The sequence below is a fragment of the Nyctereutes procyonoides genome, unplaced genomic scaffold (genome assembly GCF_905146905.1).
Source record: "Nyctereutes procyonoides isolate TBG_1078 unplaced genomic scaffold, NYPRO_anot_genome, whole genome shotgun sequence".
Lineage (NCBI taxonomy): Eukaryota > Metazoa > Chordata > Mammalia > Carnivora > Canidae > Nyctereutes > Nyctereutes procyonoides.
In genome coordinates this window covers 56,194,035-56,213,435 of record NW_026575146.1, presented here as the reverse complement: position 1 = coordinate 56,213,435, position 19,401 = coordinate 56,194,035, and the positions used below count along the sequence as shown (strand labels likewise).

The 19,401-nt window shown below is 45.6% G+C and overlaps 1 protein-coding gene across 1 annotated transcript in view; it reads right to left on the bottom strand.

Annotated features, from left to right (window-relative positions):
- The window catches only part of DMRT1 (doublesex and mab-3 related transcription factor 1), a 112,598-nt gene that overhangs the window by 53,383 nt on the left and 39,814 nt on the right, over positions 1-19,401 (bottom strand). Inside the window, exon 3 of the mRNA XM_055311702.1 lies at positions 14,228-14,511. Coding sequence (XP_055167677.1) covers positions 14,228-14,511 — 284 coding nt within the window. The remainder of the gene's footprint in view (positions 1-14,227; positions 14,512-19,401) is intronic.

Sequence of the window (19,401 nt, the reverse complement as noted above, 5' to 3'; positions counted from 1 at the left end):
GAATCTTGAGAAAGAAAACCAGAGCCGGGGGCATCACAATGCCGGATTTTAAGGTAACTTTCTTGAGAAAATGTTGGTTCTCGATTGCAGGACGAATGGACTTTCAGAGGAAGAGAGTAAAAGAAAATTAAGTCAATTTATTGAGAGATACTGGAGAGACCCGTGCTGTGTTCTCATGGAGTCCTCATAGCGTAATCATCATTAACATAAGAAGAACTGCTCCGAGGGATTGAATAATTCGCTTCCACTCATAAAGGGATTAAGCAGAGAAGCAGAATCCAAACAAAGCAAGTCGGCTTTGGAAGCTTCTCTAGGAAACCTCCCCGCCTTTCCCATTTTAAATTAAGATGTCTGCTGATTATAAAGACCTCCTTGCTGCCTTTGGCTTTTACCAGTCCTTCGAGTTTTCACTGCTTCAAGATCAAATAAGAAACTTCTTTGGGGCGGGGGGTGCAGTCTGAAAATAAGCCTGTAAACCATGCATTTGGGAACTTTGGTTTTGGGACCAGAAGCCTTAGAGGCATCCATATCTGTTTCTATCTTGATGGACAAACTTAATTAACCTTTGCTACTCTGTTCCAACCTACTCTTTTAGACAAAACTAGTGACCCACAAACAATATGTTACCATCAGAATCTCAACGGCTGTGACATCAAGAGATATAGCCCTATCAGCAGTATCGGGAAATAAGCCACTTGGATTAGCCGCTCTAAGAAATATGGATTATATTCATGTCACACATGAGCTGTCAGAAACATTAGGATACTTTTAGCATAAATCAGCAGTGTGAAGGGTGTCTTATGAGTGCTGAACATGACAGACTGCTCCGAGGGCAAGGTGAGGGACTGTCTGGGGCCAGCTTCTCAGTGTGAGCACACACTTCACCTGAGCTCGTTGTAAAAACTCCAATGCAGGCTGCTGAGGGTGATGAGTACACCCACCTCACGCTGGCTTAGTGGCATGGAAAGGCCACTCCAAAACTATGATGCACAGCCCACTTCTAGGTAACCAAAATAACACAGAAATGACCCAAAAACTGCTTTCTGAAAGTGCACAGAAGAGGGGGATAGGAGGATAGGGGACAGGATGGGAAGCCACAGAACCATGCTTAAGGACCAGAGGCGCAGCAATTTAAATTCGGTTAATCCTATGAAAGACATAGGTGTTTCTACTTTCTCTAACATATCAAATCTCAGAAAATACTATATAAGGTCCTCTAAGATCTGATAAGACGTATCACGAGATACAAAAAAAACAAACAAACATAGGGCAGTGTGGGTGTCCCGGATGCTTAAGTGTCTGCCTTCAGCTCAGGTCATGATCCGGGGGGTCTTGGGATTGACCCCTGAGTCAGGACCCCTGCTCACTGGGGAGCCTGCTTCTCTCTCTCCCTCTGCCTGCTGCTCCCCAGGCTTGTGCTTTCTCTTTCTGTCAAATAAATAAAATCTTAAAAAAAAAAAAATCCTGTGGCACCCTTCAAGGCTTCTTGCAAGGAAAACCAAGAACACGTGCTGCCCTACTAGAAAGGTGGAGTCAGGTAAACCCTGCAGAGTCCTGCTAAGTCCCTGCAGTCCCGCTGCAGTCAGGTAAACTCTGGCTCAACACCCGCACTCAGCAGCTGTGTGACACTGGCAAGTTACTTCATCTCCCGAAGTGTCCCGTTTCCTCAACCCAGAGAGGCCATGACAGTCCCTGAGGGCTGCGTGCAGGAGTCGAGCAGAACAGCAGGTATGAAATGCTCAGACCATCAGGCTGATCAACACCCATCCTGCTGCACTCCCAGTCCCTTCCTCCATGGGGCCTCCCTCTGTGGGCACACCAGTGGGATGGGGTGGTCACACTCCAGGACCTCTCTTTTGGGGTGCCCTTTGGCTGGTATGCCAGGGATCTGCTAACAAAGAAGGAGACACACAAACCTTCACATTCCATACATATTTTAAGTACATAGACTTTTTGCTTGGTGTTTGAAAGAAAACTCCATTTTTGAATTTTTTCCACTTTTCAAATCTTAAAAAGTTGAAAACCCAACTCCAGATCCTACCCTGCCACTATTACACACACACACACACACACACACACACACACACACAGGGAGAGGAATGTGCCTTCATGTTTTTAGGGGCTCATGCTATTACCCAAGAGGGAATTATTTCGTCTTCCTTCATCCTCCCAGGATTGGCTGATAAGAATGCCTAAATGCCAAAAAGAATGTTCATGAGAAGGAATTCGATGAAAAGATGTGAGAAACCAACTGAGGATGGTTTTGCCCTGGTTTCTCCATCCTCTTAGGAACCTGCTCCCTGGAGGCTGTCCACAGCCAGGGTTATGTCCTGGATGCAGGCAGTAAAGGGGCTACTCTCTGTAGAGAATGATTAAAAAATAATAAAATTCATGGGACGCCCGGATGGCTCAGTCAGTTAAGTGTCCGACTCTGGATTTCAGCACAGGTCATGATCTAAGGGTTGTGAAATCGAGCCCCATGAGCCCCATATGAGGATCTGCACTCAGCAGGGAGTCTGCTTGAGATTCTCTCTCCCTCTCCCCCTGTCCCGCCCCTGCCTGCAGGCTCTCTTGCTTTAAAATAAATACATAAAATCTTAAAAAAAAAAAGGTAATAAATCTCATTTAAGTCAATCTGCTTTGATTTGTCACCATCCAGTGGCAACTCTCAACAACAGCGGTGATGAGATCCTGGCCACGCCCTGCCTTGCATCCAGCACACCAGGCTCACCCCCCTCATAGGCACCACCTTCCCACAGACACCAGAGCCCTCCCCAGGAGAGCTGCAGACTCCATCCCAGCAGCAATCAGAGAATCCATGTGTCCTTGGATTCTCCTGTCACCACTTCCCTGCGAGCTATACCTGGGGTCCAGCTGGGAAGACAGGCAAGGCTAGCACAGTGCGGGGGACAGAGTCAGTACTCAGTACATCAATAATAACGAATGTGTGAATGAATTTCTTACACATGCTCTGTAACACAGTGAAGATTTTTCCATAGTTTTTTTTTTTTTTTTTTTTTTTTTTTAAGATTTTATTTCTGGGCAGCCTGGGTGGCTCAGCAGTTTAGCGCCACCTTCAGCCCAGGGCCTGATCCTGGAGACCCAGGACCGAGTCCCACATCAGGCTCCCTGCATGGAGCCTGCTTCTCCCTCTGCCTGTGTCTCTCATGAATGAATAAATAAATAAAATCTTTTTTAAAAAAAGAATTTATTTCTAAGTAATCTCTACAGCCAACGTGGAGCTCAAACTTACAACCTCGAAATCGAGAGTCACATGTTCTACCAACAGAACCAGCCAACCAGGTGCCCCAGAGATTTTTCATAACCCCAATCTTTTTTACCTTTCTCTCATATTCCTAATATATGTATTTTTAAAAATAGGGCAAACCAGCCTCTGTTAAGCATTCCCTTGATTTTGGTCTTTATTCAATTAATGAGGGAGGGACGCCTGGGTGGCTCGGGGGTTGAGTGTCTGCCTTTGACTCACGGAGTGATCTCAAGGTCCTGGGATCCAGTCCTGAATTGGGCTCCCCAGGGGGAGCCTGCTTTTCCCTCTGCCTCCATCTCTGCCTCTCTCTGTGTCTCATGAATAAATAAATAAAATCTAAAAATAAATAAATAAATTTAGAAGAACACTTAGCTATAAAAAATGGACTCCCAAAAAATTTGAGAATCACCCAGCCACGTACTTAAAAATACTGTGAAAAAGCAACTAATCTTGTATCACATTCACATCTGCTTAGGAAAAAAGGTAAACAAAAAGGGCAAACATAAACAGATAAGATTTTGGCCACCAGCCCAAGCAAATCCAATCTGAAAGCTTTCAAAAACTGTGATCTAATTATCTGGTTTATCAAGCAGATTATGGAATCCCCCGATGACTGTATTATTTATTAACCTGATGCTACTGTGTCAGAGACCGGGTTATGTAACAATCTCACAACAGACTGATGATGCATTTTTTTTCTGCCTCCAATTGAATATGAAGCAGTCCCTGGGGTACACCAGCCCTTTGCAAGGTTTTCCAACTGAGTCCAGATCACAGTGAACTTGTGTCCGAATGGAAATGAACCTGTAGGATGGTCCTGGGTGTCCCAGAGTCGCCCCAGGTTCCTAAGTACTGAGGTTATTATGCTCCACCTGAATTGCCTGGATGCTACTGGACAGCCCCAGCCAGGCTGAGGATGTCCAAGACCTGGCCCCTGGCCCTAGATGTTTTCAGAGTCAACATCGCTGGCCCCAAGGCTGGGTTTCCAGAGGTCAGCTCTGCTTTCTCCTGTCATCCATACATCTTGAATCAAAACAGTCTGCAAAAAATGCCTGCTGTGTACCCTGCTGCAGTTAGGAGAGATCCCTCACCCCACCTCTTGCCATCTGGCAGAAATGCCCACCACCTCCTGCAGGTTTGTCCCAGGCCCAGAGCCACTGGGCCCTACTGTCACCACAGCCACCAAATCCCACGAACACCTGCCCTGGCCATGGGCTCAGAAGTGTGCAAACCACCGAGCGTTCCTAATCTGTGAAATGACATAGCAATACCTTCAGGGAAGGACATAATAAACACCAGACGATGCCTGCCATGACTATGTCTTGGCATCCTCTAAAACAAGACAAAACAGCAATTCCTCCCTGCAAAGGCTTGTTAGTAAGGTGGAAGTTGGGAGGCAGAGAGTGGGGACTGCACTCATTGGGGCTGCACAGCTTGGAGAGTCTCGGGAATCCTGCCACTGCTGCACCTTTGGGTTCCTGACCCACAGAAGCTTGTTCCCCGCAGGATTGAGATTATGTTGCAAAGGCCCCCGGGACACTGGAGTTGTTCTTTCTTCTTAAAAGAGAAGAACCTAAAGAGGCAGTAAGCCTCAGAAAGTGATAAATGTGGGACGCCTGGGTGGCTCAGGTTATGATCCCAGGCTCCTGGGATCGAGTCCTGCATCGGGCTCCCCCCAGGGAGCCAGCCTGCTTCTCCCTCTGCCTATGTCTCTCTGCCTCTCCCTCTTATGTCTCTTGTGAATAAATAAATAAAATCTTAGAAAACAAAAAGTGATAAATGGAGCCATCGAAGGAAGGGAAAGTTCACAATAGAAGCAACAAGGTCATAACCTTGGGAGAAGCCCCACACCTTCCTTTCACTGGCTCCAGACTTTCCCAGGTCTGTAGGGACTTGCATGCTTCCTTAAATAGAAGATTCCTGAGACTGGCCCTCTGACCTAGCCAAGTCCCAAACCCTCACTGAACCGGACAGCAGGGCCCATGTGTGGTGCACAGGAGGGAGTCTGACAAAATGCGGAGCCTTCACAGAACTGCCATTAAAAAAAAAAAAAAAAAAAAAAGGAAGAAAAAGACCATAGCACTTCACCTACAAAGAGTGAAGCTGAGCATTAAGTGGACACAATCACTAAAAGAACCAGATGAAGACCCAGAGAACTTTGCTGTTGTCATGGTGACGCGATGACTGACAGAAGTTTCCAGACTCTCTGGACTGCAGACTAGTAAGACATGCAAGAGAAAGAGATGGGGAGGGACAGCAGTAGTGTTGCCAACTGAGGGCATTTATACAAAAAGAAATCCTGCCACCTAATAGGATCATTTTAGTTTTGGGTTTTTTTTTTAAATATTTCATTTATTTATTCATGAGAGACACACAGAGAGAGACAGAGACACAGGCAGAGGGCGAAGCAGGATCCCCCCGGGGAGCCCAACGCAGGACTCAATCTCAGGACCCTGGGATCACGACCTGAGCCAAAGGCAGATGCTCAACCACTGAGTCACCCAGGTGCCCCAAGATGCTTTTAGTTTTACAAAATGTTGGAAGGGCAAACTCTCAATAAAAACAATAAAAAAAATTTTTTTAAAGTAAGATCTGCATCCAGTGTGGACTTGAACTCACAACCCCGAGGATCAAGAGTTGTATGTTCTACTGGCTGAGCCAGCCAGGGGTCCCTAAAAACAGTTTTTTGACTTGAATAATTGAGCTTTAAAAAACACTCACTTGTCCTTATTTTCTCCTTTCTCTGCAAAAACCAGCACGAGGATAGTGAACCACTACACACATTCCCAGTAAAATAAGATGACACCAACATCCATTGCTGGTATGGAAACTGAGTAACGCACTGAGAACATGTATGAGAACTGGAGGTATTTGCGGGGAAATGGCAGTCCCAACATTTCTCTGTGTCTAACCTGGATATCCCAAAATAAGCAACTAGGAAATTACTAGAATTACAGAGTTTACAGAAGTGGTCAGATACAAAATAAATATACCACATCACAGCAATAGAACCTGACACTTTCCATCAACCTAAGCTTATGTCTAATGCCTCTTTAAGGAACCAAATAAAGATTGTTTAGCGCTAACAGCTCAAGGCAAACCACATCTATTTTAATTACCTTTTCCTAAGGAAAGAAATCGCTCGAAATGCTTTAAATTGAATTTCTTCTCATAAACTCTTCTTGTGCCTGCTGGCAAACTCTGTCAGTTTTTCTTTCTTGAGAAAAAAGACAGTGTCCATCCACCAACAGATAGTGGCCAATAACCAGCTTGCTCTAAAAGGAGAAGCCTCAGCTAGCTTAACCAGCCAGGTGGAGATGGTTTGGAGGGAAAGGCCCGGAGATCACAGGACTGAAGAGAGAGCACCTGACCAAGGGTCGAGGGACCAGGGCTGGGGCCCAGCTCTCCTATGACCAGTGGTGGTCCACAAATCACTCCAACTTTCCCAGCTACGTAAAAATGTATCTCAAGTCTGCTTTACCTTAAAAACTGAAGTGGATTTTGCATTCTGCTCCCTTTTCTCAGACACGGTGTTTTTTTAAATCTAGGAATATTTAAAAATAAGAGGTTAAATGGTTAAAAAATAAGGGATCCCTGGGTGGTTCAGTGGTTGAGCATCTGCCTTTGGCTCAGGGTGTGATCTCGAGGTCTTGGGATCAAGTCCCGCATCGGGCTCACCACAGGGAGCCTGCTTCTCCCTCTGCCTACGTCTCTGCCTCTCTCTGTGTGTCTCTCCTGAATAAATAAATGAAACTTAAAATATATATATATATTGAATATTAATTAGAATTGTCTCCCTGGGAAGGTAGGGAGGGAAGCCAGGTTTAAACCACCTACACTTGCCCGGGACCCTCCTGTGGAACTTCCAAGTTCCAATGAGGAGGGACTGTTCCTGCCCCCTACACAGCATATGTTCAAGAAGTCACTTCCTCTCAATCTTTTTAGCTAACAGATTGTGATGCTGAGCAACAGGAATGAAAAGAAGCCATGTGAAAAACGGGCCCCATCAGGCTGCCTGCTGTAAGACAGAGACCATCATGGGGCAGGCTTCAAAGGGCTAGGGCTTTTGTAAGCCTCTGCCTGGCCTGCTGGCCCCAGCCCATCAAAGGTGCTAGAGGGCCATCCCAGGAATGCTCACAAGGGGGCCCCTACTCTGTGCCCAGCTGTGAGAATCCAGTTTCCTTCCTGCCTGTATCTCAGTTTCAAACCCAGGGCTATTTACATGACTCTCAAATTCCAATCTCTTTCCAATTGATCATAGCACCCTTCCCCCCAAGATCTGCTTTTTGTATTTTTGTCTGTTTGGTCCAGGGGCAGATCCCTAACACACAGCAGGATCTCCATGCATGTTTTTTTTTTTTAAGATTTTATTTATTTATTCATGAGAGACGCACTGAGAGAGGGGCAGGACATAAGCAGAGGGAGAAGCAGGCTCCATGCAGGGGAGTCTGATGCAGGGCTTGATCCCAGGACCCCGGGATCATGACCTGAATCAAAGGCAGGTGCTCAACCACTGAGCCATCCAGGTGCCCCTGTGCATGCTTATTTAATAAATGAACACATCTGGTGAGGTGCATAATCATGAATGCGCAAGCATATCATAAGACACTTCAGACTTGGGGATCCCTGGGTGGCTCAGCGGTTTGGCACCCGCCTTTGGCCCAGGGTGCCATCCTGGAGTCCCGGGATCGAGTTCTGCATCGGGCTCCCGGCAGGGAGCCTGCTTCTCCCTCTGCCTGTGTCTCTGCCTCTCTTTCTCTCTCTGTGTGTCTATCATAAATAAATAAATAAATAAATAAATAAATAAATAAATAAATAAATAAATAAATAAATAAATCTATCTTAAAAAAAAAAAAAGACACTTCAGACTGAGCCCAAAATAACCACCAGAAGGAACAAAATCACCTGTGTTGCCATTCTGACCACACCCAAACCGTGGTGGGAATGAGAAGTCTACCTGGGAGTCTACATATCTAGGGGCACCAGCTTCCAAAAAAGCAACCCAGAGGTCGCCTGCCAGAAGAACTGAAAGGAGACCCCAGGTACAGCTGCGAGCCCTCCCATATTTATTTCTGCTCACTTGCTATGCACCTCTCCCTTGTCAACCTGGTACAACATGTTTATTTAAGAGATAATGTTGCCGTGGAGGAGTGCACAAGGCAATAAACAGCTTTTGCAGGCAATTAAATGCAGAAGTGGAAATGAGCTGCTGGTCAGTGAAACCAGCCATTCATCGTCAGTCTGTTCTAGTGTCACAAATGTTAGTCCTGTTTCACAACAGGACAGGAATATGTGATTGGGCCACAAATCTGCAGAGGCTGGAGGCAGACCCAGAGTGGTTACACCAGCTCTCAGCGCACAGGACATTAACAGAGACGAGTCTCGGGAGCTGGGAGGCTGACCTACTACACTGCTCTATTTCTTTTAATAGGTTGGGCACTTAGTAGGTGCTCAATAATTATTTGTGGCATGCATGATTTTATAGGGACACTTAACCAGAGGCCTCACCTTTACAATAAAAAGTCAATGGTTTCTCTCTGCAAATAATTCCAAGCCCTCCCTACTAATCTCTTAGAATACTAGCTTTAAAAAAATTATGATGGGGGATGCCTGGATGGCTCAGGAGTTGAGCATCTGCCTTTGGCTCAGGCCGTCATCCCAGGACCCTGGGATGGAGTCCCACATCAGGTTCCCCACATACTTCTCCCTCTGCCTATATCTCTGTCTCTCTCTGTGTGTCTCATGAACAAATAAAATCTTTAAAAAAGATTATGATGATCTCCACTTCTGTCGGTTTTTTTTCTAGGAGTCAGAAAGGAGTGCTTTGTTGAGAAACAGGCATGCTGCCCCCCACAACACACATTGAAACATGGAGCGGCACGGGAAGGAAGATAACTAATAGAATGGTGACTTGCTCCAGCCAGGAGTGAGGAAGAAGTCAGCTCCTAGCATCAGTCAAGAAAGTAGCTGGAGGAGACGCTGCTGGAGATTCGGGCCCTCCAGGCTGAGCCAGCGGCGAACCAGGGGAAGGAGACCAGCCCAGGGCTCTCCGCATGCAGCTGTGGGACACAGAGGTGGGAAAACAGGAAAAGCAAGGGGGCACCTGCAGGCCGCCTTCCCCCAGGAAGCTTCCACCAGGGGGCGCAGGGCATGGGTCCAAGAACGGAGGCAGCGCACCTTCCTGAAACCACAGGGCCAGAGCTTCGATGGTGGTTCCCTACACTCCTACCCTAACAACTTATCTTATTATTTTTTTTTAAAAAGATTTTATTTATTTATTCATGAGAGACACAGAGAGAGACAGAGATACAGGCAGAGGGAGAAGTAGGCTCCTCGCAGGGAGCCCGATGCGGGACTCAATTCCAGGACACCCAGGTGTTCCCCTAACAATTTGTTTAAAAAGTGATGGGCAGGGAGCCCTGGGTGGCGCAGCGGTTTGGTGCCTGCCTTTGGCCCAGGGCGCGATCCTGGAGACCTAGGATCGAGTCCCACGTCGGGCTCCCTGCATGGAGCCTGCTTCTCCCTTGGCCTGTGTCTCTGCCTCTCTCTCTCTCTCTCTCTCTCTCTCTCTCTCTCTCTCTCTTTCTCTTTAGCTCATGAATAAATTTTAAAAAAGTGAGTTGTCCAGTTCTTATTAATAGCAGTGACACTAGTTTTACGTATTACTTGTAGGTGTTCATTATTAATACTTCTCTATCACATACACATCTTAAACATACATTGCATCATTGTAATCTCTGTTTTCAGTTTTCTATTTACTAAGTGGAATACATTCTTTCTTCCCCAACCCTGTAAAAATTATTCCACAGGGCTCCTGGATGGCTCAGTACGTGAAGCGTCTGCCTTTGGCTCAGGTCGTGATCTCAGGGTCCTGAGATCGAGTCCAACATTGGGCTTCCTGTTCAGAGGGGAGTCTGTTTCTCCCCCTAGCCCTCCCCCCTACTCATGCTCTCTCTCTCACTCTCTCAAATAAATAAATAAAATCTTAAAAAAACTATTCCACATACAAACTTGGCCCATATTCATATCACAGTCTTCCAATAGTAACTAAAATGGGCCTTATATATACTGTATCTCATTACAAAGGGGACTGAGATAACTAGAATACATATGAAAAGAAGGCTGAAGGGATCCCTGGGTGGCTCAGCAGTTTGGCGCCTGCCTTTGGCCCAGGGCGCGATCCTGGAGACCCGGGATCGAATCCCACATCAGGCTCCCGGTGCATGGAGCCTGCTTCTCCCTCTGCCTGTGTCTCTGCCTCTCTCTCTCTCTCTCTGTGACTATCATAAATAAAAATTTAAAAAAAAATTAAAAAAAAGAAAAGAAGGCTGAAAATCAGATAGATTAAAAAAATAAGGATTAATGAAAAAATTCACCGCAGCCAACACTGGCACAACCTTTGTTGGTGTACACACAGAATCTTCTGCATGCAGTAATCACTTTACTTCACATGTATCCAGGCAACAGTTCTGTGAGGGTGGTACTATTCCCTCTTCACAGACCAAGACACAGAGACTCAAAGGCTATTTTGTATTTTGCTCAAAAAAAAAAAAAAAAAAAAACTGGATTACAAGTTAGAAGTCAATATGGATTTTCCCACACCAGACTCCATGTTTCCCTAAACCAATAGACCTAGTTTTTCGGCCAGGCTCTATCATCCACTAGCTGTGTATGCTGAGTGAATCCCTTTTGCTCCAGACCTCTGGAGCAGGATGGGGTGAACTGGAATGAACAGGACCCACTGCAGCTCTGATCATCACTGGACTGACAGTCACCTGCCCTATTTGCAAACTGGCGGCTTGCACCTAGCAGGCTCTTGCATTTTTAACATTAGGAGTTTATTTCCAAGAAAACTAATTTTTGTGGGCATGACAACAAGGCTTTAAGTCAAACTTGTATATATATCTGGTTATAAGGTTAATCCACAGACCCTTTTACAGCCTCAGACTTAGAAGGGATGGAGAGGCCACATGGTCAAGTCCCCATATCTCAATTGTGAGGATCATTTTCTAGGTTACAGAAACATTGTAGGTTGCCTAAATATGCTTTACTGATAATCGCATTCAAGGAAATGTGTATGCAGACTCCAAAAGCAACTTTCTGATAGCAGGGAATGCAGCATATTTCGAACACTAACTGCCAAGACGACAGGAAAGCTTCAGAGGCCTCTCTCGCAGCCATCATGGGCACTGTTCTGGAAGTTTCTGCCTATTCCAACCTCCACGAGGGAAGACAGAAAATCAGAAGAGGTTTCCAAGAAGATCCCCCAATGAAAAGCAAAGCACTTAGGCAGAAATTCTAAGCCCTAAAGAACTAAAGAGGGCGGCCTTAGTGTTTCTATTAATTGATGGTGGTTCCCAGGGCCCTGAGTTTATGGTAGATAAACTCACTGGTAACCCAACAGTGCTGAGAAACACTGTGGAGCCAGACAGAGAGATTTGAACTCCAGCCCTCCTGTTTGGTGACTGTGTGACCTTGGCTAAGTCAGCCCTCTGAGTCTCAATCCTCCACTGTAAAAAGGAGACCACATGCTATGCTTCCTGGGGCTACAAGGAGGACTCACCGCTTAGGAAATGCTAGCTGTCATTCCTGGCGCTATTACTTACTAAGAGGAATGGACTTCCACTACAGTAGCAGAGAGGGATCTATTTCTGCAAAATAATTTGTTATGTGAGAATAGATTGCCAACGGTGACTGGAGAAGAAAAAAAAAACTCTTAAGCCCAGCCTTCTGGGAAAACAAACTCATGTATTAAATGATGTCTTGGCATCTTTCCTGGGCAGCTAAGCAGGGACACCTCTCTCTGTAAGTGGTGGTGCCAGAGACAGTGCAAACAGCATCCAAACTGCTGGTCCCCACAGGACTAAGAAAGTTTGGGAAAGATTCTCCCTCCCACCTACTGGACAGAGGGTGCAGCAAAGAAGAGGGTGCAGGAACTTGCCCTTAAGGAACTCACTCTTCACCCACAGCACCTGAGACATCTCTCCAAGATCAGGCAAGGAGGGTGGCTGAGAGAGCCCGTCTCCTCCTGGTTGTCCCTCAGAGGGAGGACTTGGTTAGAGACCTCCAAGGAAACCCACGACCTCTGCCATGCCCTTCGCACGCTTTCCAGGTGGAGTAAGAAACATTAGTGTGTCCAGCATCATACGCCATCTGCCATCATACACCTGCTGAAAGATTCTGACAAAGTAGGAGGACATGTTCGACTCTACTGTAAAGCTGATCATGATCTTGCTGGCTTTCTTTCAGAAAACACTTAAGATTTTTTTCTAATCCTTTTTCTCATAAGCCAACAGGTTCACCTTCCTACTTTATTCTTAAAGCCTGGAAGGAGCCAGAAAACCAGGATGCTTCAAAAGTAAGTCCTGCTTCCTGGGAATCTACAGGATGTGCATTTTTTTGTTGTTTTTTTGTTTTCAGAATTACAGGAGACTTATTTCTCCTTTCAGAGAGGAGAGTCTCTGATAAAAATCAACCTAAAACCTACTCCCAATAATAATATCCAAATGGCACTTGGAGAGGCTTGTAGTGGTCCAGGCTGAAGATTCATAAATCACTGCAGTTCCTCTACGATCATGTTATTCTGAGTTCTCACTCCCAATGCTTTAAAAGTCTCTTTTTTAAAAAGTTTATGATTCTGGGGACCCCTGGATGGCTCAGTGGCTGAGTGTCTGCCTTCGGCTCAGGTCATGATCCCGGGGTCCTGGGATCAAGTCCCACACCGGGCTCCCTGCAGAGAGCCTGCTTCTCCCTCTGCCTATGATTCTGCCCCTCTTGGCATGTGTCTCATGGAGAAATAAATAAAATCTTTTTTTAAAAAGTATGATTCTAAAAATAAAATGTATGGAAAACTTATGAAAACATGTAGCCCAGTAGATTAAGGCAAACATATGAACAGGTTGAAGAAGTCTGATCCCTAAGGGTAGTGAGAGAATCCAAAAAGTGGGGTGGCTTGAATATTAAGAACATCCCCACACCTAAAAAATACAAAATGGAATAGAATTGCTCACAGGAACATTTCAACCCACTTTTTTTTCCTTTTAAACTGGGTAATAGAAGGTCAAAGATTTGCCCTAAACCCCCAAATACATCTGTCCCCTTATATTGGAATCAAAGCCCAGTTGACAAAGCCTGAGCTGGCAAATGTACCCAAAGTAAGAATAGTTCTCCCATCTGATGGTCAGAAGGGGGCTGGAGGTGGTGCATGCAATCACTCACGTGTCCACACTCCCGCAGCTTGGTGACCCAGCCAGGGAATGCTTTCAGCACTTCTATCTCCTACCCAGCATACTCCATGATAGAAATGGTTAAATCTGAGGGAGCTTTACAGCTCTAGAAAAATGTTCCTTCCCTGACAATGCAAAATGCTTAGTTTTACCCCAGATGTTAATTTAAAAGCTCCTGATTGCACACTAAGAGCATGATTGAGGACCTTCATTCTCAGCTTAAAAAAAAAAAAAAAACCAACAAAAAAACAAAAACCCAATCTGGCACAGAATGACAGTGACCTCATTCCTTCTCTTACCTTGCTTCCATGCAAACACACAGATGATGACACTTTGCCCTCCCAGGGTGCAAATTCATCACTAAGATTACCGCCACGCAGAAGGCTGCATCCAGAACGTTCTAAACTGCTCAAAGAAACTAGGGGTGAGCCTGGAGGTGATGAGACCTCACACAGTGAGCCCCTGGTGAATCTGACTCCAGCCAGCTGGGTATTTATGCAAAATGAGAATGAAAAATGAGAAAAGTAAGATTGCCAAAATGCAAACCCATACATGCATCCTCCTTCACAGTTCCTGCAGCCAGCCTCTGGGGTCACATGGTATCACGGAACAGTGAACTTTTTTTTTTTTTTTACGCCTTTGGCATAACGGGTACACACATGTGTGCTGCACTGGTCATATGTGTGTCCATGTGTGCTCCTGACCTATCCAGTCGCTCTGGATAACCTCTTACCTGCCACTGGTTTCCTGTCTGACCAGGCACGTAAGGTGCTGGGAGGCTCCGAAGGCTGTTCTTCACAGGGGACCCCCCGAGGGGGCTTCCCACGTCCCCAGAAGAGGAATCAGCAGCCAAGGCCATGGAGTACTGCGGGTAGTTGTACAGATTGTTGTAGTAAGGAAACAGAGAAGGCTGGTAAAAGCTGCTGTAGTAGGTGGAGTCAGAGACCAGGTCAGGTGTGTTCTCCACGTGCCCTCTGCTGGTGACGGCAGGAATATCCTGGATGACCATGCGTCCCTCTAGAAAGAAAGAAAAAAAGACCATATGGTGTTAATGTGGAGATCCACAAAACTTCAGCTCTAATGGCGACCTACGGCCTTCCTCATCTGCAAAGGGGCAGAGCAAGGCACTGAATTGAGCTGCTTCCTCCTAGGGCCAAAATAAAGGACCAGTCTCTTTCTCTCTCTCTCTCTTTTTTAAGATTTTATTTATTTATTCATGAGACACAGAGAGATACAGGCAGAGGGAGAAGTAGGCTCCCTGCAAGGAGCCCATTGTAGGACTCCATCCGGAGCCCTTGGGATCACGCCCTGAGCCGAAGGCAGACGCTCAACCACTGAGCCACCCAGGCGTCGCAAGGACCAGTTTCTAAGGCTGGTATAACTCACGACACAGCTGGCAGACCCTTGCTGGTGGTTTTTACTGAGAATGACAAAAACATTAGTAACCTAAATTTGACCAGGTAGTCCTAATGTTAAGGACCCAAGTAGTCCTAATGTTAAGAAATTAGAGATCAAATCTAGCTAATTTGGCCATCCGCATCATTTTTACAACAAAATTAATCGTACTTCACTTTAAATAACATAATAGAAAAATCCCAGGGCCCTAACTATGGTAGTCACAATGATATGTCAAAGAGCCAAAGCAAAAGGCTAGGAGTTTAAGCAAACATTGTTTCTTTCACTTCCTTCCACAGCTGATACTGTATCCTTTACAAGTCTGGACAATGGTATATACTGAGGGTAGACAAACTTCTTCTGTAAAAGGTCAGTTAGTCACTATTTCAGGCTGTGAGCCATTCAACTGCAGAACGTCCAGGTCGCTGAGTGGTTGTGTTTCCAATAAAACTTTATTGACAAGCACAAGCAGTGGGCTGAAGCTGCCTGAAGGCTGTAATTTCTCAACCCTGGGTCTAGATTTTAAAACTGTGTCGATTCCAGTAAACAAGCAGACTTCTCAGTCATCTCTCCAATGGACATCCATGAAACAATGTTCAAAGAGTAGGTCCAGGTACCTGAAATGGCTGCAAGGGGTCAGGATGCCTCCTCCCAGGAAGTCTACCATCTAGGGTGAAACATGTGATGGGATTATAAATAACAGCAAGGATTATCACATAATACTGGAAGACCCATATGTTTTATGGAAATCCAAAGGCTGGAAAGATGACCTGCAGCCTAGAAAGGATCAGAGAGATCTCAGGGGGAAAACTGCACCCCAGCTGTACTTTCATGGAGAAGCAGAAAAGAGGTGAAAAGCGAACAAGAGTGCTGATAGAAGGACAGCAAGGACAAAGCAATGGGAGCAGGAATGTAGTAGAGTTGGGAAGTGCTGGGCAGGGAGGTGGGGTTGGAGAACTGGTTGGGGTGCGGGGAGGAGAGGCAGAGCTGGAGCAAGGGGTGGAGATGCATTCACCCAGCCCTCCCGACCCTGCAGGGTGTGGCAGGACCTCGGAGGATTTCACGGTCATATCTGTGTTCTGGAGCAATTTACCTGGTGGCAATCTTAGGACAAGCGAAGACACAGGAGGCCTGCAACCAGGACTGAGGAGCCTATGCCATGGACGAGGAGACGAGGAGACGTAACTCAGTAGAACTGGAGGGGCTGGCAGGACATCAGAAGGAAGAGGCAGGAGGAGGCAGGGAGGCTGACGGCGGGGGGGGGGGGGGGGAGAGGGAAAAGCCTGGTGCCAAAGGAGAGGGAGGCCGTGTTCTGCTGAATGGTGGAGACCTGGGAGGCCTATGAAGGCTACAAGCAAGGGTGAGAAAGCACGCTTCTGGCAGAGGAGGGGCGGACAGTGGAGACCCAGGAGCCCAGAAGGTTCTGGCTGCCTCTGGGGAGAGGAGGAGGGAGTTGTAACAAAAGAGTGTGTTGGGGAGAAGAGAAGGGAGCCTGGGTGCAGCCCGAGGAGAGAACAATATGTCACACAGGCCACCGCTGATGTGGATCCTGGAGCAGCCGGGGATGCCTTGTCAATCGCTGCTAAGAGATCAAGCAAATCCATTCTGGAAAAGACCAGCTGAGGACCAGGTCTTCAGGACCATGTGGCTTTTTCTAGTGGAAGGAGCTGCAACTTGCCAGAGATCGAGGAGGAAATAGCAGATGAGCCTCCAGAACAGCCAAGAACCTTCTCCTGGCTGGAATGTAGATACAGCAGGCAGGCCCGTGCCGCGGGGCTCGCTTGTGCATCCCTGTACCCAGCACACTGCTGGACACCCAGCAGTCAGCATCTGCAGCAGGGACCCATGCCGTAATGGTTTTCCAAGTAGCCAGGCATCAAAATAAATGTGAGGATGACACAGAAGCTCCAAGGAGTAATAAGGTGTTATTTCACTTTTAAACCACAGAGAAGGGTTGAGCATATGTAAGCCTGGAGAAGCCAGTGGACAGAAATTCTGCAAACAGTCGACACGTGGCCCAGAGCAGGTGCTCAGAGTGTCGGCTGGCTGAATGTGGAAGGAGAAAGAAAAAATATATAAAAATACACAAAAATATTTAAAAACATAAAATGGGGACAAGCTCCGGAAAGTATTTTCATGGCCTCATTTTTTTTTTAAGATTTTATTTATTTGAGAGAGCGAGCACAAGTCAGGGACCAGCAGTCCGGCTCCCAACTCAGGTCTCCATCCCAGGACCCTGAGATCACAACCTGAGCCAAAGGCAGACACTTTCTTTTCTTTCTTCTCTCCTTTTCCTAGATAATGAGATGAGAAATTCCAACTCCACTATTCTACACTGCACCCGGAGAAGGCACACATGCATTCTCTCCTCCTGTACTTCCCTACTTTTTCTTATTTTAAACACCAATTTCATGGCATTAACAGGTGGTTTTCAGTAGCTAATTCTTTTGTGTTTAATATTGTGTCTTCACTGTTTTCCTGATTACACATAAGCAATCCAAATTTTGCAAAAATGCCAAATTATATAGATGTTTAAATCAGAGAAGGAACAAATGACAATATGCTTTAAAAATTTTTTAATTTGAATTCCATTTAGTTAAAATACAGTGTATTATTAGTTTCGGGGGTAGAATTTAGTGATTCATTAGTTGCATAAACACCCAGCTCATGACATCATGGGTCCTCCTTAATGCCCGTCACCCAGGTACCCCATCCCCCTATTCACCTCCCCTCCAGTGACTCTCAGCTTGTTTTCTAGAATTAAGAGTCTTTTACAGTTTGCCTCCTTCTGTTTTATCTTATTTTTCCTTGCCTTCCCCCATGTTCATCTATTTTGTTTCTTAAATCCCATATGCGTGAAATCATATTATTATCTTTCTCTGCTGACTTATCTTGCTTATTAGTGTAGCACCCTCAAGTTCTATCCATGCTGTTGCAAATGGTAAGATTTCATTCTTTTTGATGGGTGAGTAATATTCTATTGTATGTATATACCACATCTTATTTATTTATGTATTTATTTATTCATGAGAGACACAGAGAGAGAGAGGCAGAGACATAGGCAGAGGGAGAAGTTCCTCCCTGTGGGGAACCTGATGCAGGACTCAATCACATAGGACCCAGGACCCTGGGATCATGACCTGAGCTGAAGGCAGATGCTCAACCACTGAGCCACCCAGGCATCCCTACACCACATTTTCTTTATCCATTCATCTGTCAATGGACATCTGGGCTCTTTTCATAATTTGTGGACTACTGTGGACACTGCTGCCATAAACACTGGGGTGCAGGTGTCCCTTCAAATCACTAGGTTTATATCTTTTTGGTAAATACCTAGTAGTGCAATTGCTAGGTCGTAAGGTAGTTTTATTTTTAACTTTCTGAGAAACCTCCATACTGTTTTCCAGAGTGGCTGCAGTTTGCATTCTCACCAACAGTGTAGAAGGATTCCCCTTTCTCTGCATCCTTGCTAACATCTGTTGTTTCCGGAGTTGTTCATTTTACCCATTCTGACTGGAGTGAGGTGGTATCTCATTGTGGTCTTGATTTGTATTTCCCCTATGCTGAGTGATGTTGAACATTTTTTCATGTTGGCTGTTGGCCATTTGTATGTCTTCTCTGAAGAAATGTCTGTTCATTTCTGGTGCCCTTTTCTTGACTGGTTTTTCGGTGTTGAGTTTGATAAGTTCTCCATAGATTTTGATACTAGCTCTTTATCGGATAGGCCGTAAATGACATATTCTTAACTGCTCAGTCACCAGCATCAGTGGGACATCCATATACAATCTCACAGACACTCAGGAAGGCATTTTTCATGCTCATCCCTAACCCTGCAGTGGGAAAAAGTGTATAACCCTCACGACCTGCCCTTTAAAAGCAATGTTTTCAATAAAGAAAAAAAAATACATTAGTAGGTAAAGAGTTAAACAGAAGCCCAAGGACACCAGCACTCTAAGATTAGGATAAAGGTTCATGAATTCCTGCATCACAACCCTAGTCAGAACCTTTTATCAGGTCTCAGTTTTATCCAGCAACAAAATGAAGTCTGTAATAATTCTCAAGGTAACAAGAGGATGGCTTGAACAAATGGCACAGTGAGCCTCAAATGAAATGCTGTATCAGGTCAGAGCAAGATTTGTTTTGCTACAGCAGACTGTAATTAGCTAATGATGCCATGGCTTTCCCACTTACCCATATTTTATTTCTATCAAATTATACTGAGCTTTTAAGAATAAATTAAGATATACATTGGAAAAGTTTTATTTCATACCAGTATTTAAATAATAAAAATCATTTGAGCTCTTTAAGAAGAGATGCCTAAATATTTCTAATCCTAAAATGTTTAAGCACTCTCAAAAAAATGACACTGTAGGGGATTCCCTGGGTGGCTCAGTGGTTTAGCACCTGCCTTTGGCCCAGGGTGCAATCCTGGAGTCCCGGGATCGAGTCCCACATCAGGCTCCCGGCATGGAGCCTGCTTCTCCCTCCTCCTGTGTCTCTGCCTCTCTCTCT